Below are 12,452 nucleotides of genomic sequence, written 5' to 3' on the forward strand. Positions count from 1 at the left end.
AATAAATTAATGTTTAAAAGTAACATTTTAGTATACTTCAAGATAAAAATTCCATAATTCTTATATTTGAAAATTGATATTTTAATTATGCCAATCGTTAAGTCAATTTATAATCAAGCCACGCCAAGCTAAATTTTGTGCTGAAATTTTACTTTTTTTTTTTGTCCGGCCATTTTCGGTTGGTCCTTTCAAAGACAAACTATGATGAAAGTTCTATAATAAATAAAAATTACTTTATGCATCTGTGTCATTCAAATTATCCAGTACCGGATGCATTATAATCACAATGGCTTTTGCATTGATATTTGAGGCAAATAGAAACAAAGAGAATCAGACAACTAAACCCGCGTTTAAAGAAGGATTAGTCTCAGATCAAAAAGAGATAGGCAAAAAATCGTGGTTTTAAGAACATAGAAGCTTGTATTGATTTCCTGTCATTATAGAGGGAAGAAATCCTCGAATCTACTGCTATTATGAGCATAAAAAATCTAAACCATATATACATCTTTTATACACAGGAAAATTCATCTAAACTACTATTTTAGTCTCACTAGCTGATTAGTTATCATTGACTTAATTTAAAATTAACGGCAAATAATTTTTTCTGTTTTTTAACCGTTGATTTTAAATTGATCAAATGATAATCAATCAGGTAGTAAAAGTAGTAAGCCTAAAATGATAGTAAATATAACCGTCTCTCGACTATATACCAAAACTATTTTAATCGGGATAAGAGCAAACAGGATACACAAATTGAAAGTTTAAAAAAAAAAAAAAAAAAAAAAAAAATTGCTTTTGTTCCATGCAATGGCCTGCATATGAAAAAAAATAATAGGCTCCATTCTGGACTTTCGGATCCATTTGAAGGGCTCAGCTCTCACTTAATGGACCTGTTTTAAGCATAACGAAATGGCAGAATATTTATGGAAATCCAATGCAGGATAACATAAGAAATTAAAGAAGAAACATAAAAAAATAGGAGAGACTTTGCTGAGGGGGAAAGGAATAGTAAAAACAGCCCAAAATCACTTCAACTAGTAAAAATACCACTAGCACCAATGTTAACATTTTCCTTTATATACTGGAGTCTTTATTTGTGCCTTGTTTTACAAGAAAATAAACGAAAGTGAAAAATGGAACCTTCTTTTTACAAGAAAATTTTACAATGTCCTAAACTATTCTATACCTATTCCCAGCTACTTAGTGAAACTTAGCTTCCTGGGTAGCTGATCTTAAGAGATACTCATGGTTGGCATTATAACACACTGCCACAATAAGACCCTATTATTGTCATTGCTAGCTTCAGTCTTGAGATCTTGAGAGTAGTTGCTGGGACGAAAATCATTTGTACCATTATACTCATCAGATTATAAACCTCAAATGAAGTCATGTTACCAACATGATTTGATTAGACTGAGGGCAGACCTTAGAATGGATTAACAGCTTCCACCTCTCTACATTTTAAGCAATGTAAGGAATTAAGGTAACTTGTTCATTACCTGAGCATGTCTCCATTGCGCAATTTGGGGCCGCTTAATGCTGGAGATATGCTAAAAGTATTGCCATCATTATAAAATGCAGGATGCCCAAGAGGCATAGGCCTATCCGGGATTTGGGGAACCTCAATATCACCTTCTAACATCTTCAAAGCATCAGCAATTGTTGGCCTCAAAGCAACCATTACATGAGAACATAGAATTCCTACCAGCAAGAACCTTTCCATTATGCTCTTTGGATTTGAACTGGGAAAGTTTTCATCTTTTAACAGGGAAGCATCCAAAGCCTCGTCTATATTCCCAGATTTCACCAATGACCAAGCCCAATCCGTGATCAAGAATGCCCTCGGTGATCCTCCTGAAGACAAGTCAAGAGCTTTCCTCCCACACATTATCTCCAAAACAACCACACCAAAGCTATAGACATCACTCTTCTCAGTCAGCTGACCATAGAGTGCATATTCCGGTGCTAGATATCCATGAGTTCCGGCTACTCTGGTAGTAAGATGAGACTGACCCTCCCTACTTTGTTTAGCAAGCCCAAAATCTGCAACTCTTGCCCTCATATCTTCATCAAGTAGTATATTGGTGGCTTTGATATCCCTGTGATAAATTGCAGGTTTAACTCCATAGTGCAAATAAGCCAACCCCTTTGCCACATCCACGATTATGCTTTTTCTTTGAGGCCAAGTCAATGAATTCTTTGCTTTTTGAGGGTCCGTTGATATAAAGAGATGGTCTTCCAGGTTTCCATTTGGCATGTAATCATAAACAAGATATCTTTGGCTACCGCTATCATCATAATTCTTACTCTCATGCTCATCAGCCACACAACAGCCTCTAAGCGGCACCAGATTACGGTGCTTCAAGTTGCTAATAATCTCCACCTCATTACAAAACTCAACATCCCCTTGAAAATCAGATTCTAATATCCTCTTAACTGCTACCACTGATCCATCAGACAAGGTTCCCTTGAAAACCAACCCAAACCCACCTCGCCCTATGAAGTTCTTAGTTGAAAAATTATCAGTAGCCTTCTCAAGCTCCTCAATTTTGAACCAAATCGACCCTGTATTAGGCCTCAATCTACGCCTAGACCCTGGTTCTTCAGGGTCAAAATCAAATTGAAAAGTCTCAAGCTTTTTCCTCCTATGCTTCCTGTCATACCAGACATACAGCGCCAACAAAGAAGACATAACTAGCAATGCTACACCAGCTCCTGTCAACCCAAACACAAGAGCCTGGTGACTCTTTCCACCAGAACCCACTTGTGAATAAACCGGTATACTAAAAATGCAAGTCACAGCACCATTGCTTTCAGGTCCAAACTCATTCACAATTCCAGCAGCATAAAGAATTGCGAAGTAGAAACAATCTAAGGAATGTGAAGCATTCCCATCAATGGAAATAAGCTTCTGCTTTACCTGTAAGCCCGCAGCCACGCACACATCACAGAGAGAAAGATCAGTGAGATCTGATTTACAAGCAGTGCTGAGTGGCGTGTTCTGACCAAGCTTGCTGATCCAATCTGGGACAGTTTGAATACCTGCACAGATGTTAGGTGAGATAACAAACTGATGAGGGTCAAAGCATGAGTTGGCCAGGTTATTGGGGAGTGAGAGGGATGTGAGCTTGGATTGGAAGTCATCAAGGCATGAAATTGAGGTAGCAACGTTGGGAAGGTTGAATTGAGAGGTTTCTTTCAGGTGCTGTGCAAAAGCTATTGCAAATAGGGACAACAGAGATGTGCAACAAATGTTTGTGTTTGCTTCATTTTTTGATGCCATAGCTTGGAAGTTTTGGCAAGAAGAAGAGTTCCATGGGATTCTCAGAACATAATTCAGGTCCATAGGACATGTGGATGTATTTGTGGATGTGGCTGGGGAAGGAGAAGTGGTTGCTGTTGCTGAGCTTATACATAAAAACATTGCTAAGAGCAAGGGAAGCAATATCATCACAACAATCTTCATCCTTTTTGAGATTCACAACTATGATTGTGAATTAAAAGTTTAAAACTTATATATACTACCCTCCTCTTTCACAAGCTTGATGTTTTTGTTTCTACTTTCTATTCATGAACGTGGGACTGATTTTTGGGTTCTAGATGAGACAATAGATAGAAAAGAATGAGAATCTAGAAAAAGGGACGCTTATTTGTGAACCATAATGATCGGAAGTTGCGTTTAAGGAAGATGTATGTGAAGGATGTGAAGGTAATCAATCAATAAGGTTAGTCAAAAGCTCATCTTTCCTCTGATTTTCTGGCTGGTGGCTGTGTTAGGTGTGTGTGTTGTTTTAACTCAGCTTTCAAGAGAGGAAAGTGCAAACAACGCGCGACATGGAGGAGGAGAATAAAGAGCATCATTGCAAGTAATCTATTCACGCGCTTTAGTCATGGGCGGCTACAAACGTTGCTACTCGCTAAAGTAAGGTGTGCTCTGACTTTGCCACTTAGCACAGTGCATGTTGATTAGTAATAGTAACAAAGAAGGAATACAATGATAGATATGAGATATTTATATATATATATTATCCCATGTCATGACGTAATTGTAATTGAACTTTAACATAAAATAAAAGAAAAAACAACCTGTCTGTGTGAGATGTATGGAACGGTAACCAAACTATCATGTTTTTAGCAAATTTTTATGAATCTATCACGTAAATATTACTTTTATTATACTTGAAGTTTGTTATAACTGATAGAGAATTTGATACCCAATAATTTCATAATATTGTGGAACATTTTGTTACGTGTCCAAATTCGCTATGAATGGTTGGAAACTTTATAATCAATAATTTCGTGACACATAACATACTTAGCACGAAAAGTTGATTGGACTAAGTTCGCTATCATGGGTGACAAACTTGATGTGCTATATGGCACAATCTCGTTGCTCGATCGGAATCACCAATCACAAATCACAATTAGTATACGAACGAGATTAACTTTTGATTGTACCAATCACAATTAATGTATCACTACTAATCACTTCAGAAGGTCATAACTTTTGATTCGGATATCCAAATCAGACCATTTTTTATTTTATTTCAAATAATTTTTCGAGATCTACGCAATAATACCTCATTTGGCATATTTTATCTCTCACAAACATCGTTTGAATTTGTAACAATAATATCATAAACAATTAATGTACCAATTACCAATCACAATTAATATACCAATCAAAATTAATTATGTTTGGTACATTCACTGTGATTGGTGATTGATACATTGATTGTAATTGGTACATTAATTAAATGGGGAAAATATTTCTGCAGTTAATGCAGATAAGTTATCTGCATTTATTCTCAAACGGCGTCATTTTGGTATTGAAATCTTAAAAAAATATATAAATATAAAGACAAATATAACCCTGAAATAAATTAAAATTACAAAAATACCATGATTTTCGCCTAAAACGACGTCGTATTGGGCTTACTGCAGATAACTTATCTGTAGAAAAAGTGAATCATTTTTAGCCATTTTCCTTCGTTTTCTTTTTTTTTATTGTGACATTAATTTTTATCGGGTAACGAGATTGTGCCACATAGCGCACCAAGTTCACTACACTTGGTAGCAAACTTAGTCCAGTCAGCTTTTTATGCGAAAGTATGTCACGTGTCACGAAATCATTGGCTCTCAAGTCCGCTACCAGTCGTAGCGAACTTGGACACATGGCAGTGAGCTTCTTCTACAAAAGTGTGTCACGTGTCACGAAATCATTGGTTACTAAGTTCGCTAATAGTCGTAGCCTATGTAGCACCGATACGACTCGCAACACGTGACACGACACTCCGACACGTCAATCCTAAAAAATATATATATTTCGACACATTGGGACACGTTCTAATATTAAATAATAATTTTAATTTATATAGCGTATATTTCATTTAATATTCAATAATTTAACCAAAAAATGAAACTAAATTAATAATACACATCAACACGTTATAAAGTTGGAAGCTTTAATAAAAAAAATAGGAACTGGGATGAGAGAGAGATAATATCAGATAGAGAGATCAAATTATTTTAGAGAGAGAGATAAGAGAGAAGGAGATACAACAAGAGCGTAATAGGAATTGACAACAATGATGCTAAGATGATCTCTTATCTACTTAAGGAAAAAAAGACAAAAAAATAAAATTGATATGATCAGGTAGAAGCTTTATTAATATATTTTAATTTTTTTTTTAAATAATTTTTTTAAAAAAATAATTACAAAATAATAATTTAAAAAATAATAATAATTTTTTTACGAAAATGTCATTTGACCGTGTCAAACACAGTCAAATTCGCGTGTCGAAATGGTCAACGTGTTGGGAATTTTGACCGCGTGTCGGCGTGTCGGACACGACACTCCCTGTTTTTTGAAGTGTCCGTGCTTCCTTGGTCGTAGCGAACTTCAACGTGTGGCAGTCTAATAAATTTTATTGTTCGCGTGATAATTTGATATATATATATATATATATATATATATATATATATATATATATATAAGGGTGGCAAAACAGGTTGGCCCGCCCCGACCCGTCCCGACCCGCTGCCAACCTGTCAAAAGTGGGTTGGCTCGCCCCGCCCCGCCTCTTGAATTTGGGTTGAAAATCCCAATCCGTCCTGTTTTATGGTGGGTTGGCGGGTCAACTCGCTTAAAAAATAAAAAACAATTAAAAATAAAAAATAAATTATATTTTATTAATATTATAATATTACTTATTTTCATATCACATTTCTCCTAATTTTTTTTCAATCTTAAGTCTAAATGTATGTTAATATTTAGTCAGATATTATTTACAAACTTATTTTTATCTCCGTACATAAATTACCTTTGTCATAAATAAAATTTTTCTTTTATATTTTTTCTAGAGAGTACTAAGATAACAAAAAATTGGATATCACAAAAGCTTAAAAACAAATAAAACACTGCCTAAAAGTAAAAAAAAAATAAAAAAATTGACCCGATGGGCCAACTCGCCTTGACCCGTCGCCAACCCGTTTTGACCCACAACCCAACGGGCGGGTTGGTGGGTTTAAATATGTAACCCAACCCGCCCCGTTTCGGCGGGTTAGTGGGTTGACCCGTTGGGTTCAACCCATATTGCCACCTCTATATATATATATGCCAAAACGTGGCACATTGATCACTGTTTCGAGATCTGTACTCAATAATTATATGATATATAAGTAGGATTTTACTTCTCTTATGTACTAGGAGAAACGTTATTTTATATTGTGAGATAAATAGAGTAAAGTATATCATTTTTTTTTTTTAAAAACACATCTTTTTATATGAGTGTAACATGAGAGATGAATATTATGTAATATGAAAGGGTTCATTTTCCTGTTGTTACTGTAGATAAGTTATCTACAGTAAGCCCAATACGACGTCATTTTGGGACGAAAATCATGGTATTTTTGTAATTTTAATTTATTTCAGAGTTATTATAGTCTTTATAATTATAATTTCTTAATTTTTCAATCCCAAAACGACGTCGTTTTGAAAGTAAATGCATATATTTTATCTACATTAACTGCAGAAATATTTTTCTGAATAGAGTTCACTTTTTTTGCAGTTACTGTAGATAAGTTATCTGTGGTAAGCCCAATACGACGTCGTTTTGAGACGAAAATCATAGTATTTTTGTAATTTTAATTGATTTCAGAGTTATTATAGTCTTTATATTTATAATTTTATAATTTTTGAATCCCAAAATGACGTAGTTTTGAAAGTAAATACAATTGCAAAAATATTTTTCTGTTTAAATAATGCAACTTATGTCTTTTTTTTTGTAAATACAATTTATGTCATTTTACTCTTACAAAAGGATGAAATCTATATTTATATTTTTTTTGTCTATTATATCATTTAAAATAATACACATTTTTCGTGTAAGTAATTTACAAAGCAGCAACAATTCAGATTTTCAGTGGAGGTTCTATTTTGTGCTTGAATAAAAACCTAATGACACGTGATCATCCCTAAGAATAAATCTTTGGTATTATTGCTGTACTAAAGATTTAGTGTATCTCACTAATGAAAATATTATATGTTAATAAATTTTTTGTCTGTCAAATTTTTTCTTTCTCCTCTTATATATAATTCTTTTATTGATGAGATGCACTGAATCTAGGTGATATCAAAAATTTATTCACGCTAGTAGTACTGTTTAGAAGCCGAATGGTCTTTGCAAAGAAGGTCAAGCCAAAAAAGATATTGTGAGGGTGTGAATGAATGACTAGTCAGTGACTGAGACTTGTAGACAATGGAATTCCAACGTGTAATGATGTTGGTGCCATGATTTTCAAATCTTTGAAAACCGCAACGTTTGCCGACATCAACATTTTGCAGAGAAATTGTTCATTTCAATGAAGCTGCTCTGTTTCTCTTTCAGTGAAACTCATAATCTGTTTGACTCTTCCAATTTATTTTCCAGAGCCACCTTTGTTTTCTACTCACGAGTGGGTAATATTAAATATATTTTAAAATTCTTACATATTAAATCCGTATTTTTGGTTTAATATTTATTATTCTGAATTCTTTGACCAATGTTTGACATCACTGCTTACCGACGCCTTTTTCATAATACTGCATAAAGTAACTTTTATTAATGCGACTAAAGCTCATTAATTATATAAAAAATAATTGGTGTAATATTAATTTAATTAATTTTATGATTAATGCCGTTTTATGACAAATATATATATATATATATATATATATATATATATATATATTGTAGTGCTTATTGATTTTATTTTCTCTTTTTATTTTGTTTAACATTTCATTAATACATATTTCTGGATTAGTGTTGGATGACTATATTTTTTTATTTTTTTGTTACATAATATTTATATTAGTGGAAGGCATGCTTTGTGAAGATCAGCAACTTCAATAAAATTTTATAATAGCCTGTCAAAAGAGGAAAATTTTAGATTTTATTTTATTTATACTTAGAGAGAAGAGATATAAAGAAAATTATCCACTTAAATACCCTCCCTCGGTGGTGGAAGTGTATTCTGTAATGATCTTGCAGTTCCTCTTTCTCCTTTCTTTGGCTTAATATGTTTTTGGATTAAAATTTTCTATTACATTAACGAAACTAATTATATGAAAAATAATCAAGTTTGATATTACATAAAAGAAAAATGGATGTGATTGAAAACTAGAGGGAATAGCCTGAATGATTTTAAAAAAAAAGACAAGTTAAATAGATATATCGTTATCATTCCACATAGACATTCTAATTAAAACAAGATTAAAAATCTTGAATTGAGAAGGACTTATTGAGTTGACTTTTTTGCTGACACATTCAGAATTTAATTATAAGTAATAAAGAGTATATAATCTGATTTGGTAACGAGTAATGATAGATGCATAATTTTCCTTCTTTTGAAAAAAAAATAAAAATCACCCGGATATTAAATTAAGGGTAGGAAAGTTTTCATGCATTGCTTTTACACACAGTACAAAGCCTTTCTGCCGCCACCCATTGGGATGTTTGTCAGGTATATTTGTATAACATTTATGCGATTTTTAATGTTAAAGCTCGCCCAATATATTAATGACGCATTGTTGGATTCAAATGTGTTAGAGATATAATATAAAATAAAATTATTGAAGATCCATCAGTTACAGTATTAAGCTGTTTAGTTGAATTTGTGCTTATATCATGATTTCACAACCAAGGTGACCACAAAGTAAAAAACTGATCAGACCAAAACGAAAAACATGCCACTGTGAAACAATAGTGAATGGTTCACAAGCTGATAGTCTTTTCACTAATAAAAAATATGCGTTTTTTTTTTTTTTTTTGCTGCTCAACTAAACAAAGATAACAAGCATAATGGACCTTAGCTATTTGGCAGCACATACATTGGCCCAAATAAAAAATAAACAGCACGTTTACAAGCCCATTTGACAAAAGAACAAATATAAAATATAGAAAAAATATTTGTCATTTTAAAAGATATAATTTTGTGTTATTTTATATCTTAACCATTAATTTTCGTCAATCAACGGTTAAAATTTATTGAATTTTCTTATGAATTAATAATTAATTAATAAATTTGACCCAATAAATTCTGACCGTTGATTGACGAAAATCAACAATTAAGATCTAAAATGACATAAAATTATATCCTTTAAAAGGATAAATATTTTTCCCATATAACATGTTTAGGAAATAAACTAACAGTCTAAAACTCGAAAATCAAAGTAACCTTCACGAGAAAGTATTTATCAATTTAATTTAAATTAGTTTCATTTGTTTTATTAGCAAGATCAAAGTGTCAATGGCAACAACGTCGGATTTTCTTACATTGCTCGTTAGGGGTGTTCATCAACCGATCCAAACCGATTCAAACCGCAGTTACCGAACCGAAAAACCGATAACCAAATAAATCGAAAACCGAAAAACTGAAAACCGAAAAAAAACCGTAAATTTTAATTGGATTGGATCAGTTTTCGGATGAGTAGATGAAAATCGATCCAATCCAAACCGATCCAATATATTAATTTTCCTATACTTACTTGGGTCTTTCCCTAATCATAGCCTAAAAAATTCTAAACACAAGACCCATTAACCCATCAACTAAACCCAAGAAAAAATCTAGTTACATCTCATCAACAAAATTTTATCTATGTAGAGCTTCATATCTCATTTTCCGAAGAAAAAAAAAACTATATTATCGTTTGATGATACTTTTGCATTTAATTTTTTTTACAAAGCCAATATATACAAAAGATGTTATTTGCACAATAATCATGAAACAAATTTTAGGATTTTCAAAAAATCGAAAACCAATCCAATCCAAACCGAAAAAAATTGGATTGGATCGGATCAGATTTGAAAAAAATCCAAACCTAATGGATGATTACATGATCAAACTGAAGGGATTGGATCAGATGATTTTTGCTTCCAAAACCGATCCAATCCAGACCGCGAACACCTCTATTGCCCGTCGAGATTTCAAGATGTCACGTGCTATCATTCCGATTATGTCTTTAAATATTAATTAATTTTATAAATAATAATTAGTATCTAATAATTAAAATAATAAATAATAAATAAATTATTTTTTAGATTAAAAATAAATTTATTGAATCAGATAATAATTAACACTTTAAATAATTCATTTATCCAACTCAATAATTTAAGAATAAATTTAAAAATATTAAATTTATTATTGATAATAACAGTTCAATTTAGTATTTATTTATTTTTCCTTTCGTTTAAACAAATTCAAGTATAATAATAATTAAATTAGATGAGTGATACCAATTTAACATTATCATTTTTGTATTATGGTTCTAATTTTTTTGTGATGATTAATCTATATCTTACTAATGTTGTATTAGGATTTGAAATCTAAGAAATCAGGAGAAGTTTATGTTTCAATAGATAAAAATTTTAATCATACAAAGTCTTCGCACTTTATCAAATATTTATATTTTTCGATGAATACAAAAAGAAAAAGATAAATCAATCATTAAATTATAATTTTTGAAAATAAATATAATATTTTTTAATACCAATTTTTAAAATAATTATTATTATTTTATTCTTAATTTTAATTATTAGATACTAATTACTAAAATCCACCTTTTAAAATAATTTGAATCCTTGAATAAAAAGGAAGAAAAATAAATAAATTATCATTATTAATAATAAATTTAATATTATTTTGAGATGGTAAATTTGACATTTTTCAAATTTGCAGAATTTTGAATAAAAATTATTTAATATGTTAATTTCTATTTTATTCAACAAACTCAATATTAATTTTTAAAATAATAATTATTAATCATTTATAATTATAATTATTAAATATTTAATATTTAATATTAATTAATATTTAGAGAGCATAAGTAGAATAATTGCCCACATGTTAGCATTAGGTCGTGTTTGGTACTCGGATTTTTTGTAAAAGTCTGGGAAACTGAGCTTAGGTAAATTGAAATCCTATGTTTGGTAGCCAAAAATTGAAAATTATTCCAGATATATTTTTTGTTCCTGGATTTCATTCTGCAGTGTAAATGAGAGTACAGATACCAGCTCAACAATACCACAGATTTATTGGCTTTTTTGGTTTCCGGAGGAAGTGATAAATTGATAAAAAATTCTGGACCAAATTAACCCTACGTTTGTGAAGTCTGTGAAGAAACTTTAATTTTTTGGGTTCAAAGCACTGAGGAAGAGATAATCAGATCTCAAGCTCAGCCTTCAACCATCTTTTTGATCGAAGCACCTGTAGTAACAACAATAAAAAAAATGAAAAATGAATGAGTTGAATTGACCTGTAAGAGAAGAAAAAATCAGAAAGAGCTCAACCAAACACTTTTGGGTGGTGACGTGGTGGCCGAGAAATGGGTGGCAATGGAGGCGAGAAGAAGAAACAAAGCTCTGAACCTAATCGTTTATGATTTGAACGTGGCTCAAAAAGCTGTACAAAAAAAATGAAACTGGGGTTATTTTTGTAAAATAACCCCACATTCCTACTATTTTTAACAATCAACCAAACATTAACTTAGTAAACTAACTCAAATATTCCAGGACAAATTTTAGTCAACCAAACACACTTTTATAATTTATCCGCAAAAAACTATTTCAGCCCACATTTCTGCAAAATTAGTTTCCCAGTTAAAAAAATATTTCTCCCATACCAAACGCCCCCTTAGTCTCGCTCGTATTTGCCCACATATTAAAGGGCACATCGATCGAAAAGCTGGTTTTTTAAGTTAAGTTATTTTGTTTTTTTCTGAACAATATTATATGGTGAATTGGAGGCTAAATAAATTACATATTACATCTAATCTTAAAGTACGGTAAAAGATTTTAAGTTATCGGCTAAATTATTGAGGAAAAAAACTTAAAAAACCGGTATGCAATTTTTGTTAATATTATGTTCGTAAGTGTGTATATATACTGTTTATATACATATAAAGTTCTCTAATA

General features: G+C 31.5%; 1 protein-coding gene across 1 annotated transcript; it reads right to left on the reverse strand.

Moving 5' to 3' along the window:
* Nucleotides 1-657: 657 nt before the first annotated feature.
* LOC133284211 (probable receptor-like protein kinase At1g11050) lies at nt 658-3,719 on the reverse strand. Its single transcript, XM_061481203.1, has 2 exons — nt 1,500-3,719; nt 658-890 (listed from the first exon to the last, which is right to left on the reverse strand). Exons 1-2 carry the CDS (start codon nt 3,464-3,466, stop codon nt 878-880), a joined length of 1,980 nt encoding a protein of 659 aa, XP_061337187.1. The 5' UTR covers nt 3,467-3,719; the 3' UTR covers nt 658-877.
* Nucleotides 3,720-12,452: the final 8,733 nt, after the last annotated feature.

This window comes from Gastrolobium bilobum, unplaced genomic scaffold, assembly GCF_033153095.1.
Source record: "Gastrolobium bilobum isolate Gb01-03AN ecotype WA unplaced genomic scaffold, APGP_CSIRO_Gbil_v1 utg19911, whole genome shotgun sequence".
Taxonomy (NCBI): Eukaryota; Viridiplantae; Streptophyta; class Magnoliopsida; order Fabales; family Fabaceae; genus Gastrolobium; species Gastrolobium bilobum.